The sequence below is a fragment of the Gorilla gorilla genome, chromosome 10, assembly GCF_029281585.2.
Source record: "Gorilla gorilla gorilla isolate KB3781 chromosome 10, NHGRI_mGorGor1-v2.1_pri, whole genome shotgun sequence".
Lineage (NCBI taxonomy): Eukaryota > Metazoa > Chordata > Mammalia > Primates > Hominidae > Gorilla > Gorilla gorilla.
Window position 1 is genome coordinate 27,904,898 of NC_073234.2, and position 27,014 is coordinate 27,931,911.

The 27,014-nt window shown below is 39.4% G+C and overlaps 1 protein-coding gene across 2 annotated transcripts in view; it reads right to left on the bottom strand.

The window, feature by feature from the left end:
- The window catches only part of DUSP16 (dual specificity phosphatase 16), an 89,099-nt gene that overhangs the window by 43,716 nt on the left and 18,369 nt on the right, over positions 1-27,014 (bottom strand). For both annotated transcript variants that reach the window (XM_031016646.2, XM_055358692.2), the window contains exons 2-3: positions 3,755-4,347; positions 2,749-2,887 (exon numbers count right to left, since the gene is read on the bottom strand). In XM_031016646.2, coding sequence (XP_030872506.2) covers positions 2,749-2,887; positions 3,755-3,982 — 367 coding nt within the window. In that variant the 5' untranslated portion in view covers positions 3,983-4,347. The remainder of the gene's footprint in view (positions 1-2,748; positions 2,888-3,754; positions 4,348-27,014) is intronic.

Sequence of the window (27,014 nt, forward strand, 5' to 3'; positions counted from 1 at the left end):
GAGAGTATGAGTAGACGTGGGGCCACAATTCCTCACTGCCATAGCTAATGACCATAAAAACCATCTCACATATCTGATGCTTTCTTTTCTCAAGGTGGCTGAAAGTTCTAAACCGATGGAAAAATTATTCCAAGAAACCACTTTGTCTTTCTATTACCATGTCCAAACGAGACTGACAACAATCTCCAACTGTTGAAAGTCACAGGGGCAGTTTGTAGTGAAAATTGTCTCCAGTGACCTTGTAACTTACAGTAGCCCCTGTGAGAAACTAGGGTGCTTTTCAGTTATTTCTCCCCAACCAAAATATTTAAGAAACTTTTGTCAATATGTCCTTCTGTCCCACATCCCTGGCTTGTCCTCTGAGCAGCTGGACCTTTGCAATAAAACAGTTTCCCAAGAATTGATGGCCAAACCTTCTCCAATACTGTTATCCACTTACCCCAATTATCTACCTACCCTGATGAAAAAATTCACTAACCAAGAGAATCCCCAATTGCTTTTGGATGATTGGGAAGGCTTCTAATCATCTAGAACCCTCTCTTAGGTGTCACAAGAAATCCAGCTGCTCAGAAATTCCCAAACAAGCAATTCAGACTCTGAAGTCACCTCCTAAGCTAATAGAAACACAGGATTCTGGAGGTATGGGTGAAGATATGGTGCTACTAATACATTTAATATGGCTCCTGGTGCTGCCTCCATGGACTTGCCGTTAGGCCTAAGAAACACTTCCTGTTTGAAACAGGGATGTCAGGGTGTTCTGACTCAGTGTGTCACACCACGTGTCCCTAGAGTTGACATAGCTAATCAGGCAGTCCTGTTTCTTCCTTATTGCCCGGTGAATGCCCCTCCCAAGGCTACACAGGATAGATTAAGAACCTTCCCAGGTAACAAAGGAATGCTCTTTGGTAAAGGAGTAAAGGGTACAAGTAGCTAAAGCACCTGTGCTAGAAACTCAATGTGAGCTCACTCCTCTGGGGGGCTGTCTACTTGACCGAGATGTTGAGTAAGGTCTCCCCATAGAGTAAAAGTATCTCAAACAAGAACACGGTGGGATAACCACTCTGTCACGAAGCACATCTTGGCATATTGCTTCTTTAAGAAAAACTCTGGCTGGGTGTGGTGGCTCATGCCTGTAATCCCAGCACTTTGGGAGGCCGAGGCAGGCAGATCACCTGAGGTCAAAGTTCGAGACCAGACTGGCCAACATGGTGAAACCCAGTCTCTACTAAAATACAAAAATTAGCCAGGCGTGGTGGCAGGTGCTCAGAATCCCAGCTACTTGGGAGGCTGAGGCAGGAGAATCGCTTGAACCTGGGAAGCAGAGGTTGCAGCAAGCCAAGGTCACACCACCGCACTCCAGCCTGGGCGACAGGGCAAAATTCTGTCTCAAAAAAAAAAAAAAAAAAAAAAAAAGAAAGAAAAACCCTGATCCCATTAACAGGATTCCAAGGTAAAGTCCCTCACACAGTGGCCACCTGAAACATGAAATGAGTTCCTAAACTCACCCAATTAGTTTAGTGAAATGCTAATAATAGCTGTTACATTTAACACACTCATACTCCCAGTAAAAGAATGTGTCTATCAACAGAGACAGAATCTAATATTATAATTCTCAGTTACAGACTTCTGAAAACTACATTCTAAGACAAGCTGGCTTCACTTAAGAACACTAATTGAAAGATCAGACGGAATCACAGCATAAATGAAAGGTGTACAGATAGATAATCTGAAAAAGATGAACTATCCTTGTTCTTACAGAACTGAGGAAAAGCTTGTGAGAGAGAACTGGAGACATGGAAATCTTATCTAAACCTGCCCAGAGTTTAAAATGATTAACACACCAACAACTAATTAATCTTAATGTTTTGTTTTTCTTAGACCAAATGTTTAAAAGCACTCTTGCCTATCACTGAAGCTGAATCCGCCCAATACAGCAGCTTTATGTTAAGGTTATTGTGTGTTGTCAAACTATATTCCCAGCTCTATGAGCCCACAGGGCAAGGGAAAGGATTTTCATTTGCAAAACAAGAAGCAAAGGATGAACAGCCTTCTTTGGAATTTGATGGGATTAACTCCTACGATGCCGTCCTCCAGGACAGATATAGAATATTTGGTCCTTCCCACACACTTTATAAGATCATCTGGTTGCTTAGCATTTCTACGTTGAGGCTTTTTTTTAATTATAAAACAAATAAAAATACGCAAGTAACTTTTAAAACAGTTCCCCTAATTACCAGAAGAAACATTGTGCACACATTCTCCCCCTATTTCATTGTTTATAATGCCCAGAAAGGTGACCATAAGGCTTATCTCTGGAGTCCGCTCCAACTATAAATGTTAAGTAAGAGTTTGACACTGTAATATTGGTCTGGTTCTTGCCACAGGGGTGGGAACTAGCAGGAGCTGAGATGTTCATCATTTGGTGTTCTTACATCACAGGTGAATGGAAAAAGGCAGAGAGAAGCAGCTGGCTTTGAGCTATCCATATGGGTGTGCAAATCTATGTGGCACTACCAGTTAATAGCAAGCGAAGAGGCACTTGAGCCAAGTCAAAAATACACTGACCCATGTGGAAGAATGATATAGTATTCAAGTTAAATAGAACAATGACATCAATCAAAAGCTATAAATAAATCATTTTACACAGCAAAGTTGGGATGATCTATTGTACTGAGTTCACAGTGAAATATGCTTACTCATACAGCTCAACAAGATTCTGAGTCCTTTTAATTCCATCAGGAGCCTTACCTGCAAGCAGGTGAACAGAGCTGAAGCTCTTCTCCAGTTTACCCAGAAGTACAGTGAGAAAACAGTCTGAAGAGAGAGAGGCAACATCTTGGGAGCTTTGATCGTAAACTACAACCTTCTGACTGCAATCAATGTCAACCTGAAATGCAAACATGAGGCTTGTTAGGAAGAAGGTGAGAAAAGTAATCTCAAACTACTGCTTAAGATCTCACGTTTACCAGTGCTGAGGCGAATAATTGCTTCCTGTTTTCAATTAATAATTTGAATAAAAATGAGATGTCAGTTTACGAGATAGACACATACAAAACTCTTAAAAACCAAAATGATGCTATTTCTGTGTAGGTGATCTCACGACTCCCTGGTTTTAAATCCTTTATACTATAAAATGGTAAAGTTCATAATAAACCAAACAATATGCAAAATAAACATAACCCTGGACCTAAACAAACTTTTTTTAAAATGACTTTTACACCTTAACAAAGAAATCAGTTGTTTATTTAAATTAAAACATGAGCTCATTTGTATTTGTGAAGAAAAAAACCAACTTCCTCACCACACAGACAACATTTTAGTAACCCCGGAATAACTTCCCTTGAAGATATCATTAACTCTTGACCAATGTTACCACATGTGTTATGACACATAAAAAGCACCCCTAATAATTAGTTCCTACTTTCTTTCCAAAGAACTTGAAAAGAATGACTTTCCTTTCAGTAAATTTGCAGATAATATAGAATAGTGTTTAATAAAATAATTTTAGCAAGCCACAAGAAAATATAGCACTTGTCCAAACTAAAGCAAGTTAATCCTTCATAGTTTAGAAATATTATTAAATGTGACAATATGGACAATAAATTATTTTGAGGTACCACAAGGCACCAAAATTTAAAAAGCAACCAAAACTTCCTCAAATTACTTTCTCTACTTAAAGAGGAGGCTTCAATTAAAATTATTCCTCATTCAGTGTGTCCATTTATTTTAAAAAGGCAAAAAGGAAAGCGTTTACCTTATGTTTCGCTGAATGCTGGATGAGCTCTGTAATTAACACTTTGTCCTGTTGCAACCTTCGCTTCATAAGCTTGGAGCAGTTGATATTAATGGCTTCCAAAATGTGGGATGTATTGTATTCCACAAATGGCCGGCTATCAATTAGCAGCACTTTTTCCGTTCCACTTTCCAGCAGAGCCACCAACCTCTCAGTAACAATTTGAGTTCCAATCATCTCATGGGCCATGACAACAATAAGTCCTCTTTTCCCACCTCCTTCTTTAATTTGCCACGATGATGTAATGGTGGTGTGCTCAAAGGCTCAGCCACTCCATTGTACTAAAAGTGTATGAGGTCAGGCTGGTGGTGACTGGCAAAAGGAGAGTTAAACCCATTTTCAGCAAGAGCCCTCCAAGTGAATGTCTCTTTCTCTTTCCCGTTGATGTGCTCTTGCAAAGGACTCCGTCCACAAAGCAGCCCCTCACATTTGATTCATAAAGAGATGACTGGAATAACCATTCCACAACAAAAGATGCTTTGGGGCAGCCAGCGCATTACATCATTCTTTACCTTTGCTCCCGCGCTCCAACAGCTTTACACTGGACTGAAAGCCTACGCGGAGAGAGAAAGACAGAAAACAAAACGTGAGGTCAAAAAAAGAAGAAAGAGTGTCAGATTAGAGAGAGTGTATGATTCATAATATTTACTCCATTAATCTAATTCCATACTTGATGCACTGCTTCATTTGAACAAACAAATAAAAAGGACAAATTGGTATGGCTTCAGAGAAATGTGCTAGTGATAATTCCATTTTACCTCAAAATGTAAAAACTCAAAGAAAACAAAACAAGACATATCATGAATTATAATCACCTAGGGCTCAGAACTAAATGACCTGTAGTATTGAATTAAAAGGGCTACAAAAAGCTGCTTGAAGTATTATTATTCCAAATAGTTTTCCTATATTTTATTTGCTTATTTACTGAAACCCCACAAAGAATGGCAGCTGAGGACAAAGTTAGCAATCCTGTGTTACCAGGACAAAAAAAAAAATATTTTCTGAAATGGCTTGAGAATTCCTGCGATGAATGGGTAGGTGTATATGTGTGTATATGTGTGCACATGTGAGCTCACGCGAGTACCAGGGCGCAAACAGCAGCCTTTTAAAATTGCCCTCACGGAGGAGAGAAGATGCAGGAAAACTGGAGTTTCTATAAATTTCAGCTATCTTTTAAGGAAGAGGAAGGACAAAAACAACTGATAAGTTTGTCACAGCAGCTGCTGAGCTAGGCCTGTGAAGTGCTGAAGCTCACAGCCATGGCCCTGGCATGTCTCCTTCCAGAGGCCATCTCCCTACCACCAAGTTGCTTAAGGCCCTGTAAGCTTATCCTTCACTTTTTCCTGCTTCATTCTTCAGAGAATCACTAACTCCTAGTCTTAAAAAAATCTCACCCCTTAACCTGGAACTCTAAGTTGGCAACCCAGACATACAGAGCCCTTAAAGCTGAACCCAGTGCTTCCCTTTCTTGCCAAACTCCTTTAATCAATCACTTTTTAATTAACACTAGTTGAAGTTTTGCGCTTATTGCTTGGACTTCACCTTGACTTTCAATACTCTCGGATTCCTATCTCCCCTGGTCCATCTCTGCTTATATGAAATCCTCTACTACATAAAACTACATGTCTACTTCTGGCACTGAACTTCTAGAGGGTAAATTTTTTTTTTTTTTTGAGACAGGGTCTTGCTCTGTCACCCAGGCTGGAGTGCAGTAGCACAATCTCAGCTCACTGCAACCCCCGCCTCTCAGGTTCAAGTGATTCTCCTGCCTCAGCCTCCCAAGTTGCTGGGACTACAGCCGCACGCCACCATACCCAGCTAATTTTTGTACTTTTTGTAGAGACAGGGTTTCGCCATGTTGCCCAGGCTGGTCTCAAACTCCTGGGCTCAAGCAATCCACCAGTCTCAGCCTCCCAAAGTGCTGGGACTACAGGTATGAGCCACCGCACCCAGCCTAGAGGGTAAATATTTGATTGCAAAAGTTTATTATATTTCTTACTTCTACAGTACTCTGGACATAACATACTCAATATATTATTATAGTAGGTAAATTCTTCCTTGTTCCAAAAACAATTTAAGATTCTAAATAAATATCTGATTAGCTGATTTCAGGTCAGGATGTCAGAGCCTTTAAAAACCTTTAGGTCATGTTTCCTAATTTTGTACTTACAAATTAGAAGCTAAAGCATGGAGACAGAAGGGGGAGCATGATATAAAGAGATGTAGCTTTGCCATTTACTTATGCAACCTTGGACAAATCACATAACCTCTCTAAACCACAGTTTCTTCACCTACAAAATGGAGACATTATAGTGGCCTCGTCTCTTCAAATTTTGGTCTGAGAACAAAATTATCTAATTTATTGAAAGCTGGTAAGTAAAAAAGCAACTATGCATCATAGACAGGAGGAAAAATACCCTACAGATGCCAATGGCAAACAAAGCTGGCTTGCATCTGGCATCTGAAAGACATCACTCACAGATAAAAACAGATGTAATTCCATCCTCCTATAGTACAGCTGCAACCAAACTGTGCCCTTTCTCACAGAGGCTGACACACAGGGAGTTAGAAGGCACCTGAGATACTGTCTCAACCACACCATATTTTACAAACCAGCTCCATTTAATACATTATATGTCCATTTCTTATTTTCCAAGAAACAACTTTCATTAATGTATTATTTTTAGTATAGCTTTATGGTAATGAAGTACAAAAGTCATCTCTATTTTCAACTGAAGGAACTATAAGAGAGAATTTGTCCTAGTCAATCCACTAATAAACTTCTGCAAAGCACCTACCAAGGCCATACCACTGAATCAGGTTCTGCCTGCTCAGTGACAGAGTTCATGGCAATGTAAGGTCCTGTATTCAGACTGTCTGATTCCCAAACCAGGGCTTCTACTACTAGGTTGCCCTGTTTTCCCTAAGTACTTGTTCCCATAATGGAACTGGACTGGGAAAGAATGATGCCAATTGTCCATGAGGGTACCCAGGTGGCACAGAAAGTGGAAATCCGAGAACAAGAGCAAGTTGATTCCAACAATGGCACTGGGTCTCTGAGTCTGATTGGCTCCTCTCAAAGAGATAAAATCCGGATGGGACAAAGCAGTTATCTGGGTTAGCAGATCAAGGGACAAAAGGAGGGAGAAGTCAGCAAACATGCAAAAGTTGAATTAGAAAGTTCTCATCTTTGCTTCCCCTCAGCCAATTCTCATAAACCCAAAGACAGGTTACAATAAACAGTTCTACAGAGCAGAAAATGTCATTCTTGCCCAGAGAATCAGAGCTTAGTTAAAGATACAAAAAGACCCTTTCCCTGACCAAGAAAGGCTCTGGTCAAAGTGACTCTAAGCTGAGGATGTAAGTGAAGCATAGGGGTAAAAGTGAAGTGAGGGTGAAGTTACATTCTTTCAGTGCTGTACTGAGGCCAGCTGGAGTCCTCCTGGTAGGACTTCATGCCCAAGGTCTAATTCTCTGTAGTGCTAAATGGGTAAGGTGAGAGGCAGAGCCCTGCCAAGGGATCATGGAGGGTAAAGTAACAACGGCCTTAATCTCTTTCATTTACAGTTAGAGAATTTTGGTTAAATCTCCATCACTGGCTATGAGTCTAATTTTAAAAATTTCTCTGTAGTTACTGTTTTGTTTTCAAAATCCTTTGCATTAGGTAAGATTTGAAAGATGACAAGAGAATATTTTGCTTGCAACATCACCAAGCTAACCTTACCCAGAATTTCTGTAAGTCAAGGGGAATAAAAATTTTTACAATGAACCACAAAGGCTCAAGTCCATAGAACAAAATCCAGAGCAGACCAGCTTTGCTATTTATTTATTTAGCCAGCTGCTAAAGTTGAAATACTTTCTTTAGATTTTTAAATAGGTAATATATTCATATGGTTCAAAAAAAGTCTAAAAATGTATACATAGTATGAACGTGTACAGTTTATTGTGTCACTTATACATCAATAAAGGTGTTTAAAATTGCCATGATATTGAAACTTCAGCAAATACATTTAAATCAAAAAAAACTAAATATATTCAAAATCCTTCTTCTACCATTATCTTCTATCTGCCTGGGTCCCAACCCTGCCCTTTAACTGGTAACAACTTTTAGTAGTCTCATCTAATTTATTCCAAAGATTTTTTTTAATTAATATAGAATGAAGCACAAATATACACACTTTTCCTTCTCTTTGTTCAAATGGTTACAAAGTATAGACACTGTCTTGCATCTTGCTTTTTCTTTCACTTACAGTACTTGAATCTCATTTTTTCAACATTTAATTAGAAAATGAATCAATCTATATTTCCATGGGCCTTGCATATATGCATGTCTGGAAATCTAAATAAAACATGTAGAAATTCTTTTTTTTTTTTTGAGACACAGTTTCACTCTTATTGCCCAGGCTGGAGTGCAGTGGCGCATCTCGGCTCACCGCAACCTCCACCTCCCAGGTTCCAGTGATTCTCCTACCTCAGCCTCTCCAGTAGCTGGGATTACAGGCATGCACCACCACGCCCGGCTAATTTTGTATTTCTAGTAGAGATGGGGTTTCTCCATGTTAGTCAGGCTGGTCTCGAACTCCCGACCTCAGGTAATCCACCCGCCTTGGCCTCCCAAAGTGCTGGGATTACAGGTGTTAGCCACTGCATCCGGCGAAATTCTTAAACTTAAAAGATAATTCCAGCTGGGCACAGTAGCTCATGACTGTAATCCAAGCACTTTGGAAGGCCAAGGCAGGAGGATCGCTTGAGTCCAAGAGTTCAAGACCAGCCTGGGCAACACAGCGAGACCCTATCTCTACAAAAAATTAAAAATATATGTATACACACACACACACACACACACACACAATTTTCCCCCCTAGAATTACATACTAGAGTACCTAAGAAGCTGACAAGTAACTCATAATAGTGTGCTCAAAAGGTTAGCAAATTAAATGCTGGGAGTCACCACACCTGGCCTGTTTTATGACATCCTAGTTAGAGAGTACCCTCTATAACTACTCTGGCTTAAAAGAAAGTTAAAATGTGATGGTGAACATTCATGAAGTTATGGAAATTATCTTTTAAAGGATAACCTAAAGTCAGCAAGGCAGTATTTATCATACTGAAGACTGGTAACCTTAATCAGGGATACTACACAAAAAACTGCAAAGTATCCCAAATTCAAAATAAAGGTTTTAAAAGACTATCTAGGAATAAAGATAAACTGAGTCAACATCTTAGTATAACAAAATGACTATACAGATCATGGAAGAAAATCAGCAAATCTCCTAAAGAAATACCATTTCTGGTATATTTTTACCTTTCAGCAAATGATTTATGTTTTATATTTTATAATATTTAACACAAGTTGTATAACAACTTTCCCCCTTTAATATACAATTTTGTCTGTGTTTTTATATGTAATTTATTTTTATTTAGATTCCATTTGGTTACTTATGGAAATGTATTTATGACTATAACAGAAATCACTGGAGTTTTATTTCTTGAAATTCACTCTATATCCAACTCTGCAGAAATATGGTATATCAATGAAGTATGCTACTGAATAAGTTATGTTTAAGAACTGTAAGTCTAAGACTATTTTTATGTTAAAGTGAACAGGTAGGGCCTGTTTCAACTAAGAGAACAACATAAAGTCTGTATAAAACCAGTATTTGCCATTACTTACTTAAAAGGAAAATGTTTTGTTTAGATTTTTATTACTTGTACACTTCAAAATTTGTGCCTAGCCAGAGAATCCTTTTTTTAAGATTATTTTTACGTGATTATATTAAGGATCTTCTTCTGCTTCCCAGATGATTTTTCTCTTCAACTTCCCAAACATGATCCTGGGTTCTAGGTCAGTCATACTGACACTGACTATATCCCACTCAGAAAAAAAGTGATAATCGCTCACACACACACAATTTTTTTCTTTCTACCCATGGGTTATTTTCTGCTGGCAGCAATAGTTTCATCTGCTACTGCTACTGCTGCCCTAAAACACCCACTCCCAAGGCCTGCATCAAGGCCCACAGCAGGGGATGGGGCTCCAGGAGGAAGCGGGGGGTCCCACTCAGAGAGGCACAACTCCATTTTAAACATTTTCTTTTACAAAGAGAAATCGTCAGGGGAAGGAAAAGGATCCCATAGCTATGGGGTGCTTAACAGGCCTGTTGAGTGAGGAGAGGGATTTAGCTTTATTTGGTTGGGCTAGAGCTCAAGTTCAAATTCTCAGTTTATGGAAAGGATATAATCAGGTGAGAAGTTTACTTTTATTAAACTACAAGCCTGACTTAAATTTTTTCCCTCCAATAAAACTGAAGAAACAGGCAACAAGATATACCGAAATGCCTTTCAATAGAGCCCTAAACACAGGCTTTCAATAACAGGAAAAAACCAATCAAAAGGGAAAAAAGGAGACTATCGTATCTGCAAGCAAACAAGAACTCCTTAGACTTTGACTGCCTCAATGCTACACAGATTAAAGCAACTTTATCTCATAAACTGTGGGTTAAGAGAAACTTGATAGAAATTCTGAGCTCTGGTATTTGGCAAATATATTCAATTAAAAAAAATAAAAACAAACACAAAAAACCACCCTCACCAAAATCAAGAAAGCTAAGAACTTGGTGCAGCAAACCACCATGGCAGGTGTATACCTATGAAACAAACCTGCATGTTCTGCACATGTACTCCAGAACTTAAAAGTATAATTAAAATAAAACAAAGTAAAACTACAAACTTAATGTGCTTTTTAGCTGCCTATTAATGTCTGATCATATTTCCTTACCCAAAATTGAGGACACATATTCTGACAAGTGATGGCAATAATGAGACCGCTTGAAGCAAAACTATTTAGATGATACTAGACCTGGAGACAGCAGTTATCCGCACCGTAGAACCCAGTTGCCTCGCACTGACATACCACACTGTTGAAAGCTGCCCCTCGAATCAGAGGTTCAGGTTGTTTACATACATCTCAAGGACCCACAGATAAAGGCTGGAATAGCAGTCAGCCTTCAAAGACTACCTATAATGCCTGTGTTTTTAGGCACAGGCCAGCCCAGGCAGAGGCCAAATCTCTGAGAAGCCTTCACCAAAGTTTCTGTTCAGGGCAAGGAGCACTCCCCTCCTGGTATTGGCTCAATCAGAGCTCTTGTCTTTTTCTTAGTACTGCTTCCTGTTTATGATCGCCTGTTTACCCGCTTCCCCTTCCCTGACCCACCTGAGCTCTCCTCCTCCTTCCCCCTCCCAACCTTCCTCTTTCCCTCTGCCACCCATGTATGTATCCTAGACACACTCCTCCTGGCCCACAGGCTCCTTCACCTACCCCTCTACACTTAATGCTTCCTCCAGACACGCTGCCTGAAAACTCAGGACCCTACCTACTGGGAGAGGGGCCGGTGTATGGAGGTGGTCTTGGGAGGGTAGAAATGGAAGGATCCCTGGATGGAGTTACTGGGCAAGAGGAAATATGGCCAGGGATTGGCTTAATCTGAGAATTGAGGAGAAAATGTTTTAGAAGGGTATTTTCAGTAAAGGTAGGCTGGAGGCAGGAGAAGAAAGATTTAGAACAAGCCAAACAGAGGTCAGATGGGGATTAATTCGTGCATCCTGGTTTTCTTGAACATCTGCCAAATCACTATAATTCATCAGGCCTACTGTAACTAATTCAGTCAACTAACAAGTACTTATTTGGCACCTAATATGTGCCGGGCACTGTGAAAATGTAGCAATAAATGAAAAGAGTATTCATTATAATTTATAAGTTATTAATGTACTGCCTGGTTATAAATTAACAAGGCAAAAATTACTGCCTTTCTGGAGCTTCTAATTTAGTGATGGGGGACACGATCAACAACAAAAACAAAACATTTCCTATGATAGACGCTGATAAGAACTAGGGAGAAAAAATAGAGCAGGGAAGAGCAAAGGGTGTGCGGGTGTGGCTGTTAAGTTGTAAACAGAGTAGTCACAGAAGGCCTTACCTTGAGAACATGAGAGAGGAGAGAGGTAAGAGACTGAGCTATGTGGATACCTGGAAGATTGTAGCTTTCTGGGGCCAATGAATATACTAGCCAAGATAATGCTGAATTGGGCAAATACCAATAAAAGATGTGGCAGGTGTTCATGCTTTGTTCAGAACTATGGTTATTATCTATTGGAAATGATGCATTTCCAGGAAACTGAACTTTTGTTTTTGTTGTTTTTTGAGACAGGGTCTTGCTCTGTCACCCAAGGCTGGAATGCAGTGCTGTGATCTCAGTTTACTGCAACCTTCACCTCCTGGGCTCAAGTGATCCTCCCACTTCAGTCTCCCGAGTAACTGGGACCACAGGCATGTGCCACCACACCTGGCTAATTTTTATTTTTTGTAGAGACGGGGTCTCACTGTGTTGCTTAGTCTGGTCTCAAACTCCTGGGCTCAAACAGTTCTCATACATTGGCATCCAAAAGTGCTGGGATTACAGGCGTGAGCCACTGTGCCTGGCCAAACTTTTTAAATTAATGGATAAAACTGTATGTATTTATCATGTACAACACAATATTCTGAAGTATGTATACACTGTGGAATGGTTAATTCTACTAACAAGTGCATTACCACACATAGCCATCATCGTTGTGATGAGAACACTTAACATCCACTCCTTGAATTTTCAGGAATACTATATATCCTCGTTAACTGTGGTCACCATGCTTTACAATAGATCCTTGAACGTATTTCTCCTAAGTAATTATTTACTTTCACCAACATCTCCCCAGGCTTCCCCTCCCCACTAAACATCCCAGCCTTTGGTAACCATTCTACTCTCTATTTCCATGAGATCAACTTTTTCAGCTCCCATATATGAGTGAAATTACACAGTATTTGTCTTCCTGTGTCTTGTTTATTTCACTTAACACAATGTCCTCCAGGTTCATCCATGTTGTAGAAAATGACAGGATTTCCTTATTTTTTAAGGCTGAATAGAATTTCATTGTGTACATATATACCACGTTTTCTTTATTCATTCATATTTTGATAGACGCTTAGGTTGATTCCTTATCTTGGCTATTGTAAATAGCACTGCAATAAACATGGCTATGCAAACATCTCATTTTCTTTACTCAGTAGTGGGACTGCTGGATTATATGGTGGTTCTATTTTTAATTTTTTTGAGGAACCTCCATAGTGTTTTCCATAATGGCTATAAATAGTTCATATTTCCACTAACAGTGTATAAGGGTTTTCCTTTCTCCACATCCTTACCAACACTGATCTTCTGTCTTTTGAAAACAGCCATACTACCAGGAGTGGGATACTATCTTACTGTGGTTTTAATTTGCATTTCTCTGATGATGAGTGATGCTAAGCATTTTTTCATAGACCTGTTGGCCATTTGCATGTTTTCTTTGAAAAATGTCAGGTCCTTCACCCATTTTTCAACCAAGTTACTTGCTTTCTTGCCATTGAGTTGTTGGAGTTCCTGATGTTTTTGAGGTATTAACTATTTATCAGATGTATAGTTTACAAATATTTTCTCCCATTCTGTAGGTTGTCTCTTCACTCTGTTGACTGTTTCCCTTGCAGTGCAGAAGCTTTTTAGTTTGACATAATCCCATTTGTCTATTTTTGCTTTTGTTGTCCATGCTTTTGAGGCAGGCAATTGAACTTTTAGCTTCAGTGTGAAAAAACATATATATAAGAAAATTTAGTACAATTTCTTCCTTAAAACTACAAAGAGAGAAACTGTGGTTCCTATACAGTGCATTTCTTGGCAAAGAAATGAAAAGAAATCCTGTAACAAGAAAGATTACTATTAATGTTAATATTATACATTTTTTCCAACCCCACAAGTGTGTTGTATCTACTAAGAGAATCTTAGTTTTACAACATGGAATGTAGTAAAATATCAAAGACACATTAAGCAAGATATATGCGTGAAAAAAGTCTATACAAGGAGGAGGTAGTTTAAAGGATCTTTACATTAAAAATTTTTTAAATGCTTTCAAGGTTCTCTCCTTGTCAGAAGGATCAAATACTTAACACAAGGCCTTTACAAGTTAGATTACTATATTGAAGAGGTTGATAACACTAAAATAAGTTTATAATCTTTATCTATTAATATATGCACCCCCCCTTTAGTCCACACCAGCCCCAGAACAACAAAATTCCAATACATGAAAGATATAGTATACTTTGTTGACAAAGAACTAATTGACTAAAGGTATTAAGACCAGAGTAAACATCTGAACAATTTGGAACACAGTCTAAGGGGAGAGGGGTTATAATTTAATTTTTCCAAAGAGGACTGGAAGGCTCTAGGAGCAAGCAATGGAATGCAACACCAACACCAAACTTCTCACCCACCTGCACTCAAGCTCAAGCTCACAATAGTAATATTCCATAATTTAATCTATTTTAAATCTCTTAGTACTAAAATAAATAAAATTAGAATGCTGAACTACATTCTCCTGAAGATAATTTCAAAATGGCTCACAGAATAAATTCAAAGTGACTTATGGCTGGGCATGGTGACTCATGCCTGTAATCCCAGCACTTTTTCCAAAAATTTTTCCAATGCCAAAAGTGTGCTGTATCTACTAAGAGAATCTTAGTTTTACAATATGGAACGTAGTAAAATATCAAATACATGTTAAGCAAGACATATGCATGAAAAAAGTCTACACAACAAGGAGGTAGTTTCAAGAATCTCCTTTAAACTACTTTTGGGAGGCTGAGGTGGGTGGATCACTTGAGGTCAGGAGTTCAAGACCAGTCTGGCCAACAGGGCGAAACCCCGTCTCTACTAAAAATACAAAAATTCACCAGATGTGGTGGCATGGGCCTGTAATCCCGGCTACTCGGGAGGCTGAGGCAGGAGAATCGCTTGAACTTGGGAGGTGGACACTGCAGTGAGCCGAGATCACACCACTGCACTCCAACCTGGATGACAGAGTGAGACTCATCTTAAAACAAAACAAAACAAAACAAAACAAAGTGACTTACAAGAAAGTGCTTTATCTTTCAGTTAAAATATACATGAAAAAATACTGGAAAAGGCCTAGATGTATAAGAAAGGGACAGACTGGCTTAAGTAACTTATAAATTATGATAAATCCTGCAACATGGTATGCAACATTTAAAAACGATGCTGTAAAAATATACTTATTGACAGCCAAGGATGGTCATGATATATTGAGAATAAAGTCAAGTCTCAGAACAGCTAGGTAAAATAGAACCTCAAACACCCACAGGCATACAAACACATAGAATGGATATGTATAAAACATAGTAATAGTTTTACTTAGGTAATTAAACGTAATTGTCATACTCTTTTCCATAACCTTGGAAATTATGAAAAATATTAATAAAGGTCATGACATACATTCAGACCCAGGAACTATTACCAGGTCCTGCTGTACTCCTTCTTCTCAGGACCATTATAAAAGTTTGGGTGTGCGAAGGTTAAGAAGATGAGAACCGGGCACAGTGGCTCATGCCTGTAATCCTAGCACTTTGGGAGGCCGAGGCGGGCGGATCACCCGAGGTCAAGAATTCGAGAACTACCTGGCCAACCAACATGGTGAAACCCCATCTCTACTAAAAATACAAAACTTAGCTGGGCGTGGTGGTGCATGCCTGTAATCCCAGCTACTCGGGAGGCTGAGGCAGCAGAATCGCTTGAACCCGGGAGGCGGAGGTTGCAGTGAGCCGGGATCGCTCCATTGCACTCCAGCCTGGGGTACGAGAGCGAAACTCTGTCTCAAAAAAAAAAAAAAACAAAGAAGATGAACAAATGTAATGTATGGAAATTAATGTTTACCCTCAAGGTAAAAGCTGAAATGGATTTATAAAGAATTATTTTAAACAGCAATAATGTTTGAGGGGTGGGAGAAGTGAGAAAAATTAAATTTTAAATCACGTTTACGACTATGAAGCTAGACTTTAAAAATAGGTCAGTTAGGGTATGAATCTTATACAAAAGTTTATTTGGTATACAAAGAATTTATAGCTAATGTATTTTTTAATTATATTCACTAACACTTGTAAAAGATCATTCAATTTATAAAGTTTCCAAAATAAACCTGTTTAAAGTGTCACAAATGCAACGCAGGATGACTTTCATTGCTTTCACTTGGAAAAGTGCAAATTCCTCTAACAAAGTATATGCAATGGCTTCGTCACTATTCTCAGCTCCTAAGCAGACATGCACAACAAGGTTTGAACACATTCCAGGCGTGGCCTTCAAGCCCGGACCACACCTGCTTCCAAGGCCCTGCGGCTAAAAATAACTCTGGGGCCTCAAAAATGGGACACCAGCCAGGCCCAGGGGTAGCTGCAGGCCCCTTGCTCAGCTCCAACAGCAAAAGCAGGAGCTACAAAAACTCTAAAATCACAGAACACTCCACCACAGGCTTCCTTCTCTCAGTCTCTTTGTGCCAGTCACCTACAACCTAGGCCTGCTCAGTTTCTTTGCTCCATGAGGGCAAAACTAACCCTAGGAATTTAGAGACAAGGGAGGTTATTGTTTTTAAAAGATACTGTGGACTAGGACTCAGGAGACCTTGTTCCTAATTTCAACTCATCTACTAAAATGCTAAAATGGCGTATACAGTGTCACTTGACATTCCCGAAGCCTGTGTTTTTCCTACTTGTATAATGAGGAATTCAGCGATCACTAATATCTAAAGATTATTTCACTTAGAACAAAAAGATATTGCTGTAAGTGTGCCTCAGTTCTTAGCAAAGTCTCCTAACAGGGACAGGGCTGACTTATCATTAAGCAGTCATATTATGGTGTGAGAGTTTATACCCTACAACACACAAACTAAAACGGGTAACTCTGGGGTAACTGTTCCAGGTAATTCCTTTGTGACCGGGGATTTTCAAGGCTTGCTCTGAGCAACTATTTCCACTTCTCTTCCAATCCCACAGTATGCAGGAGACCCCTTTGGGGCTTTTGTTACTCCACCAGGTAAGGAAAAAAGAAAGGGCGGCCAGGTAGCAGAGAAAGATGCAGCAACAGCATCGCTGTTCATTCACTGCAGGATCCTAGGCTGTGCTAATTTAAGTCATTGCATCTGTCCGCACACTTCCCCCTGCTGGGGCCCTGGAAGTTAATGATATCAGGAAGCTGTATCAGGAGCAAAGTACCACAAAGTGACAGGCCAAGACCTAGGCTGAAGAATCACAGCACCACAGGAAAGCAAGGACACTAAAGGCTAGCGGAGTAGCCCCAGACGGGAGTCGGAACATTCTCTGTCCTCATCCCTTGGTTATTTTTTCCACTTTGTCCTTTTCACTGTCTATCTTTTTCTATAATTCGGCTCCATCACTTCATCTAACTGTAGTTTCTGTACCCTTCTTTTGTCCTTAGAGGCTTTGCTGTTTCTTCATCCTCATATTCATCTTAATTTCTCTCTTCATGATTATAACCAAGCCTCTTCCTGTCTGATGTTAAGCTCTTACCATAAATTCATTTTCTATTTTTTGAGGAGGAACTGCCAAATCCCTTGATGTACTGCTATTATAACAAGTAATATTTTCCAGACTGGTTTGAGACAGTCACCCATGAATTCAGGTATTTTATCATCTATCAGCCTTTACAATCTTTGATTTGTTACTCTAAAAAAAAGTTTTATTTTGGAGGAGAAAGGTAAAATTTTTCCAGTTTGGTGTTTCACACATGGTTGGTTATACTAAGTAAAGATCATCAATTCAATATTTTACATTTATATTAGCCCTTAAATACCTCATGTTCCAGATACTAAGTCAGACTTCCACCTAAGCCTCACAGGAAGACACAAATTCTCAGGATTTTCACACTAGATTATTTAGAAAACAAACAAGATCTGAATTATTTTATAATCTAGTGCTCAGATTCTAAAAGCAGAAATAACCTCTGCACATGCAGAAAAAGCTGGCTTCATCAAGAGTCTGCCTGGCACATTAGGACGGACACCTGTGCCAGTGCTCGGCCGCTCAGCCCTGCCCATCCTCCTCCACCAGCCTCGGTGAGCCGTTAGTTCTCCTTACCTCAGCTCCCAGTAACGCTGTTGTCTAATTCTTTAGAAGGGTTTCCCAAACAATCTTAATAGCAAAACAAATAGTAATGGGTTATATCCCATAGAAGAAGATAAATATCAATGAGTCTAAGGGGAAAAAAAAAATTTTTTTACAAAACATCTGCTTCTACAAATCAAAGTTTGAGAGAATGGTGTTTCTATTTGCTATTCTTTTTTATTTTTTCTTTTTTAAGAGGTTATTCTGTCATTTTTACATAGTACTATACTTGGCCCTCTATAAATTCTGGGTGTAATGTCAGTTGGGTTCAGGCACACTACCTGCAGCAGCAACAAACACCTTCCTATCAAAGTCTCAGTTTCCCACTCTAAAATACCAATATATCAGTGTTGAAGTTAAATTAGGTTTCTAACCCAATGCAGGGAAAAAGAGAATTGATGGCAAGTCCTTGATATTAATTAGTTGAGTAAATGTTGAAAATGACATTTTGAACAAATATAAAAAGATAACATGCCAGTCAGATGTCCAGCAAGCCAAAGAGAAAGGCTTCCTGAAAAATGTAAATTTCAAAGAGAGTTTTGAAAGAAAACAGGGACATGAACCATCAAAGAGAGGAAGATGATTCCAGATGCAGAAAACGCATGAGCAAAGACAGAGGGATAACAAACTGTATGCAGGCTTTCCTGGCTACAGATTATGTCAGCAAGTAACAAAATAAGTTGGTAGAGTAAAAGGGGCTAGATGGTAAAGAATCCTGAAGTCTAAAGCCATCTAAGCCACTGTACGCTTTATGAAAATAACATAAGAACATTACTAAGAGAATTTCACTCTGGTAACTCTATTCAGAATGGACTGAGGTGAGAATAGATTTAAGGAGACTGACTGGCTGGTCTCCTTACAGTACCATACAGTTTTAGTTGCCTATGGATGCGCTCAGTCTAGAATGGTAACTATAAAACCTGAGAGCCAAGAGACTGTTAATAGTCTAAATCCAAGGCAGTGTGCCTGGCACAAGATATACCCTTATTATATGTCATGGGCACTGAAAGTACCCATGAAAATGGCTATCTAGACTACATGATTGAATTATTCCACCAGAATAATATCTGAAAATATCTCAATGTCTTATTCTGTCCTAGCTTCACATAAGCTAATGTAAAGCAAAATGAGCACTATGTACAGGCTCAAGTTTTACTAATTAGGTCATTGTTTATAAACCAGAATAATTAGGCATAATAAAAGGCTGAAATAGGCCGGGCACAGTGGCTCATGCATGTAATCCCAGCACTTTGGGAGGCCGAGGCTGATGGATCACCTGAAGTTAGGAGTTTAAGACCAGCCTGGCCAACATGGTGAAACCCTGTCTCTACTAAAAATACAAAAATTAGCCGGACATGGTGGCACATGCCTGTAATCTTAGCTACTCAGGAAACTGAGGCAGGAGAATTACTTGAACCTGGGAGGCAGAGGTCGCAGTGAGCCAAGATTGCTGCCATTGCACTCCAGCCTGGGCAACAAGAACGAAACTCCATCTCAAAAAAAAAAGGCCGATGTGGTGGCTCACACCTGTAATCCCAACACTTTGGGAGGCCGAGGTGGGCGGATCACCTGAGGTCGGGAGTTCGAGACCAGCCTGACAAACATGGAGAAACCCCCATCTCTACTAAAAACACAAAAATTAGCCAGGCATGGTGGCACATTCCTGTAAGCCCAGCTACTCGGGAGGCTGAGGCAGGAGAATTGCTTGAACCCAGGAAGTGGAGGTTGCGGTGGGCCAAGATCACGCCACTGCACTCTATCTAGCCTGGGCAACAAGAGCAAAACTCCATCTCAAAAAAAAAAACAGGCTGAAATAAAAGGCTGAAAAATACGTAGACTCTGAAGGTTGACATTTCTTCAAGGATGACTTTCTTCAATACATTTTTCTGTAATTTCTAAGTTTCCTATTTTATAGATAACTTTCATAACAAAACTATATATATTTTTAATCAGACATAACTCATGTCATGTCATGAAAGAAAGATGTGGAAGTCAAAGTGAAACCTAAATGAATTTTAATACACTATCATGACATTCATCCAACAGTGACTACAGTGTGAGCAAATTTTTAAAAAGTTTTAAAATGTAATTACATAGCCCTATGACAGCAATGCTACAAGGTAAAAGACATTCATATGTATTCTACACAAAGCAATATAACTATATATGATTCAGTACCAGGCAATGTTCCTTTGCCAAATGTAACCTTCAGTATCAAAGAACACATATTCAAAATTAAAATTATAAGCAAAATCATTACAAATACAGTAAGCTTGCTATTCATGAAACTTAATATAAACCAGACCATAGAACTGTCTATTAAGAAACTCAATGGCTAAATGCCAAAATATCTAATTTCACCATCTCATCTAAAACATAGTCCACGGCATAGACCCTAAAAATATGCTCACAAACCTCCACAGTCTAATTCTCTACTGGACAGATTATGAAACACATTCAAAAGAAACCTATCACCATTTGCTATCAACATATTTAAGTGTCACATAAGCATCACTAAGTATCAGAGACTGAAAGTCCCTCTAAGTAGAACACGATAATAAATGTTCAGTTTTTTTCTCTTGCAAATAGTGTTCATTCTTCTAATTCTGGGGTGTGGATCTTAGCTAATCTGTAAAACTCCAGGAAAAAAATTAAATGAGTTAGTGGAATATATATATATATATATATGTTCATTTATCGAGTACCAACTAGATTCAATTTCCTATAGCACAATTTCCCACTTTTGCCTGATCACAAGAATCACTTAGAAACTTGATAAAAATGCCCAACCAGGCCCACCTCTGGAGATTGATTCGTGGGTCTAGAGTGGAACCTGTGAATTTGCATATTTAACAAATGTCCCAGGAGGTTGAGAGAATCAGGCAAGTTTGAAAACGTGCATCCCCGTGCGCCACCACGCCTGGCTAAAGACATCTGTCCTAAAGACATCTTTGGTCTTTCTCTCAATATTCACATTTAATCAGTTGTCAAGACCTACTGATTTTCAGTCTCTCTTACCTGGAGGACATAGAGGCATAAAAGCTGGATTTGAGTTGAAAATAATGGTAAGAGGAGAAATGGGAAGTCAGTCACGTCATGTCATTAAAGAAAGTCAGAGACTACTGAAATTTCATAGCCAAAGAAGGACTTCCACTTAGTCTAGTGCATGTCTTCTGGCAAGTTAATAATGTCCCTTTTACAAAATGTTACGTATTTATTCAAAGTCACACTATTCATCAGTGGTGAAAGACAGAAAATAGCTTCTAGGGAGTGTGCTTTCCACAACCCTAGAGAGCTTACCAAACATTCTGCAAATTTTAATAGGCTCCTGAAAAACACAGAACGCAAAAGATTTCAAAAGATGAGAAATAATGTACCCTTTTAAACACTTAATGAGTGTGGCTGTGGAGAGTTGCCCTCACCAAAATGCCAGCCTGCCATGAAGTTACAGACGAAATGCCAGGCATGATAGAGAACCAAATGGTGAGGCAACAGCCTCGGCAGGACTCTAGTGAAGGGGGAGGAACCCTGGAAGCAAATGCTTGTCAACTTCCTGGGTCACCATGAAAATACAGTAAGACAGTTAAAGTATGTAATAAAATATAAAGCATGTAATAAATGCTCAGGTAATCCTCCCACCTATTGTAAATTCTAACATTTGCTAAAAAGGGAACAACTCAGTACATGATTAAATGGAGGAGCATTTTGGCTAACAGAGTAGCTCTGAACCTTAGTTACACATTAAAATCATCTGGGAGCTCTTAAATATCCAGATGTACCTCAGAATGATAAATCAGAATCTCTGAGGAATGGGCCCAGGCATCAGTATCTTTCACACGAACAAGCAGAGGTGGATCCTTTACCTTCTCCTAAAAAACTATCACAAGGGACAGGTCACTTGGAAGGCAGTTTAAGAGACAGCAGAGGAGGAATCTGGTGACACATGTAACACTGATTAATCTATTGCTTACGATGTTTTATATGTTGAAAGTGTGGAATTCTGAATATTTTATTATGTAAGAGATCCAGTTCTCCAATGTTACGGCCTCTATAATTTGAATAATAATAAAGGAGCACAACAATTCACTTATGATACCCAACAGAAGACTGCAAGGATATGCTGGGGCACAGAGCCCAATTAGGGTTTAATAAGACAGGGTTGATGGGTGAAGCAATCTAGTTTCCAATCTTTCTTCTTAAAAATCTACAAATGTTTAGATGTAAATGTGTCAAGGAAAGATTGTTAAAGCTTGGGAGAGATAGAGCTCAGTGTTCACCGGCTTATGAATGCAAGTTAAATAAGTATCTCCACCCAGGAATTTCCCATTACTAGGGCATACAGCCCTTTAGAATTCCTCTCTAATCCAATCCTGTAAAACTTCACTTAGGATGATGATGGAAACCAAGATTTGGGCCTCCAGCCAAACAATCTATATTACATTAAATAAAGGACGTCACCACCCTTCTCAAGGTTGGGCCAGCAGTTATTTAAAAAAAAAAAAAAAGGCTGGGCACAGTGGTTCACACCTGCAATCCCAGCACTTTGGGAGGCCGAGGCAGGTGGACCATTTGAGGTCAGGAGTTCAAGATCAGCCTGACCAACATGGTGAAACCCTGTCTCTACTAAAAAATATGAAAAAATTAGCCGGGCATGATAGCATAGTCCCAGCTACTCGGGAGGCTGGGGAGGCTGAAGCAGGAGAATCACTTGAACTTGGGATGCGGGGGTTGCAGTGAGCCAAGATCGCACCACTGCACCCCGGCCTGTGCGACAGACTGAGACTCTGTCTCCTAAAAAGAAAAAAGAAAATGAGACCAGGAGTTTGAGACTAGCCTAGGCAACATACTGAAACCCCGACTCTACTTTAAAAAAACAAAAACAAAAACAAAAAAAAAAACATCAGCCAGGTGTGCTGACAGGGGCCCGTAGTCCCAGCTACTAGTGAGACTAAGCCTGGGAGATGGAGGTTGCTGTGAGGCTACTGGGGAGCTTGAGCCCGGGAGATAGAGGTTGCAGTGAGCTATGATTGCCACTGCACTCCAGCCTGGGCCACAGAGTGAGACCCTGTCTTAAAACATATAAAAATATAAATTAAAAAAAATTTTTAAAGATGGTATTTAACCAGAGTCAGGAGTTTTCGTAACATATTAACATACAATACAAGGAACACTAGGTTAGAAAATGCTCATTCAGCTATTTCCCTTGTACAGTGGGTCTAACTTGTGCTTCCTTCACTTACACAACAGTTTTTGAACATCTATACTGTGCAAGGCTTTTTGCTCAAGGAATCTTTGGAGGATACAATTTTAAAGCAATTTCATAAGATATCTATAAGGCTCCATGAGATCACATAGCAAGAGTAGGAGAGAAAAATTTCAAGTGGTGACATCTAGAAGTCAACAGGAGGAGGTGAGGAGGTGGTCAATCCCACCTATGTATTTATTCTGGACGCTCTCCTACCCCAACTCCTTAGGGTGCTACACAATCTCTTTGTATTCACAAATAACCTCTGGTCAAGAGGTTTGGAGGGAGCGGCGACACCACCAGCCTGCAAACTTCTACTAATTCTGGAGGCAACTTCCTGTCAGCTGGTCCCTGAAGGCTGGTTGCTTCCTGCCAGGAGGCCACTTAGCACAGATTCATCTTTCTTCAGGAGGCAGACAGTTGCTTTTTTTTTTCTTTTCTTTTTTTTTTTTTTTTTTTTTTGAGCCAGGAGTCTCACTCTGATTGCCCAGGCTAGAGTGCAGTGGTGCTGATCATGGCTCACTGCAGCCTCAACCTCCCAGGCTGAGGTGATCCCCCCAGCTCAGCCTCCCAAGTAACTGGGACTACATGTGAACACCATCACGCCTGGCTAATTTCTCTATTTTTAGTAGAGCTGGAGTTTCACCATGTTGCCCAGACTGGTCTCAAACTCCTGGACTCAAGCAATTGACTCACCTCAGTCTCCCAAAGTCCTGGGATTACGGGCGTGAGCCACCGCACCTGGCCAGTTGCTAATTCTCACTGTGGCACTGATTTAGAGGGAAAGGCAGAGGGGAAGACAATTCATCTTCCCTTCGACCCCAGGTACACACAGTCCCCTGCCCCACACAAATACAAACATGAAGAATAAAAGAGGTACAGGCCTTGACAAGGTTACACTGACATTATTTCCACCCAACAGTATCTCCCACAAAGCGTTAAGGAGGGAAAATAAGAAACTCTTATTAAAACTAGTCCATCTTATTGGAAGGCCCAGTAAGGTAGGTAAACGGCATAAATTCTCAGGAGTTGGTCAATCTATGATAGTTGTAGTTGGAATGAGCTGTCTGTCTAGACCCATGGTCCTCAAGCTTTTCAGCTGACAGCCTACTTCAGAGTGACAAACTACCAGGTCTATGTCTTCCTAACAACTATTTCTCTGTCTACATGTGTTCCACCACAAACCCTAGAGAGAAATAACTGTGAAAAAAATTCTGTAAAGTGAGATATAACATCCAGATTAAAATGTAAATACAAGAGCACTGAAAATGTATGCACATGTAACAAACCTGCGCATATACCCCAAATCTAAAATAAACTATTTAAGAAAAAAGGAAATGGACTCACAAAAACTTGTATAAGAATGTTCACAGCAGATTAATAAACAGCCAAAAAAATTAATCAACTGATGAATGGATAAACAAAATGCAGTATATCCCTACTATGGAATATTATTTAGCCATGAAAAGGAATTAATACTGATACCAGCTACAATATGGGAGAACCCCAAAAACGTTATGCTAAGGGAAAGAAACTAGATACCAAAGACCACATATTATATGAATCCATTCATATGAAATACCCAGAAAGGCCGGGTGCCGTGGCTCACACCTGTAATCCCAGCACTTTCAGAGGCCGAGGTGGGCGGATCACCTGAGGTTGGGAGTTAGGGACTAGCCTGACCATGGCGAAATCCCGTCTCTACTACAAATACAAAATTACCCAGGTGTGGTGGCACATGCCTGTAATCCCAGCTACTCAGAAGGCTGAGGCAGGAGAATCCCTTGAACCTGGGAGGTGGAGGTTGTGGTGAGCCGAGATCACGCCATTGCACTCCAGCCTGGGCAACAAGAGCGAAACTTCAACTCAAAAAAAGAAAAGAGAAAAAAAAAAAAAAAAAGAAATACCCAGAAAGGGCAAATACATAGGGACAGGAAGTAAATCAGCAGTTGCCAGGGGCTGGGAGGAGTGGGAAATGGTGTATGACCTAATGTGCAGAGTTTGTTTTGGGGGTGATGAAAATGTCCTAGAATTAGATAGTAGTGATTACTACACAACTGTGAATATACCAAAAACCACTGCATTGCACACTTTCAAAGACGAATTTTACAACTGAAATTATATCTCAACTTTTTTTAAATGGTAAATTTGGTGGTATATTAATTGTATCTCAATAAACTGTCATTTTTAAAAAGGGCAGACAGGCCAAGGCATGACTCCAGATGTAAAGAAACTAAAGACACAAGTAAATGTAGAACACGATCCTCAATTGGACCCTGTATGCAAGACCAAATATTTGTGTCCCCACTAAATTCTTAAATTAAAACCCTAAGTCCATTGTGATAGTATCTGAAACTGGGGCCTTTAGAGGGTAATTAGGTCATGAGGTGGAGCCCTCATGAATGGGATTCATGCTATATAAAAAGGACCCCCAGAGAGCTCTCTTTCTTGAGTATACGATGAGAAATTGGTACTCTGCAACCCAGAAGAGGGCCCTCACCAGAACCAGATCATGCTGGCACTCTGATCTCAGACTTTTAGCCTTCAGAACTATAAGAAGTCAATTTGTTATTTATAAGCTACCCAGTCTAAGGTTACTTGTTATAGCAACCCAAGCAAACTAAGACTGTACTAGACAGTACAATGCTATGAAGAATGTCGTTGTGTCAACTTATAGGACTGAAATACACGTGTGGGCTAGTTAGAAGTATTAAATCAATGTCAGGTTTACTGGGGTTGACAACTGTACTGTGGGTAGGAAACTGTCCTTGTTCTTCGGAGACCTGCTGATGTGCTTGAGGACAGTGGGCCATGATGTGTGCAACTTATGGTTCAGAAAAATGTTATCATACATAAATATGAAGAGAGAGCAAGTAATAAAGCAAAGGGGGCAAACTGGTAATAGTAGATGCTGTTCTTTTATTTTTTCTGTAAATTTAAAATTATTTTCAAACAAAAAGATAAAAAAGTAAATAGAATACACATAATCTGAGATCTAGAAATTCTACTTCCAATAATTTGTCTTATATAAATACCTGCCCAAGTATATTATGTGAAATATTTTTCCCTGTAACATGTTTATAACTGTAAAAAGAAACAACTTCAAAGTTAATGAGTGATAAATTGGCTAAATATATTATTATATCAATGTAGTATACCATATGGACATGTAAAAAGAAAGATGTCTATCTGATATAGAATGACTTCCAGAAATATATTCTTTTGTGGAGAGAAAAAAAGAATTGGTTTATCCCTAGAAACAAAACCAATAAAAAACTCAAGAAGCCTAGGGATGTTTGGATTTGGTTAAGAAAGAAGCTAAGCCTGTTCTATTTATTTATGAGGCCAGTTATTTGTATTTGTAATACAAATAATTTTCTCCCTTACAGCATTGATAATACAAGCTTTACTAATGAAAAAGGAAACTAATACAGTCTTGTATGCCACTTACTCCTGTGGTTAACTCAAAGCATTTAAAAATAAATTTCGTAAAAACTCAAGTATAACATATATGCCAATAAGCATACACAAATCATGAATGTACAGCTCAAAGAATTTTTATAAGGTTAACACACTCATGTAATCACCATCCTGATCAAGAAATAGAAACCCACCTGTACTCCAGAAGTTGGCTTCATATGTCTTCCTACTACTAATCTCTCTCCCCAAAGGTAACCACGAACCTGACTTCTTATACCATGGCTGAGTTTTGCCTATTTTTGAGCTCTTTTGTGTCTGAACTGTTTTGTACAAAATTATGTTCATATCTATGTTGTTGTAAGTAGCAAGAGTTTTTTCACGTTCACTTCTACATAGTATCTCATTGAATATACAACAATGTATTTATCTATTCTTCCACTGATGGACATGTGGGTTGTTTCCAGCTTGGAGTTATTATGAATTGTGCTGCTATGAACATTCTTGTACATGTCTTTTGGTGA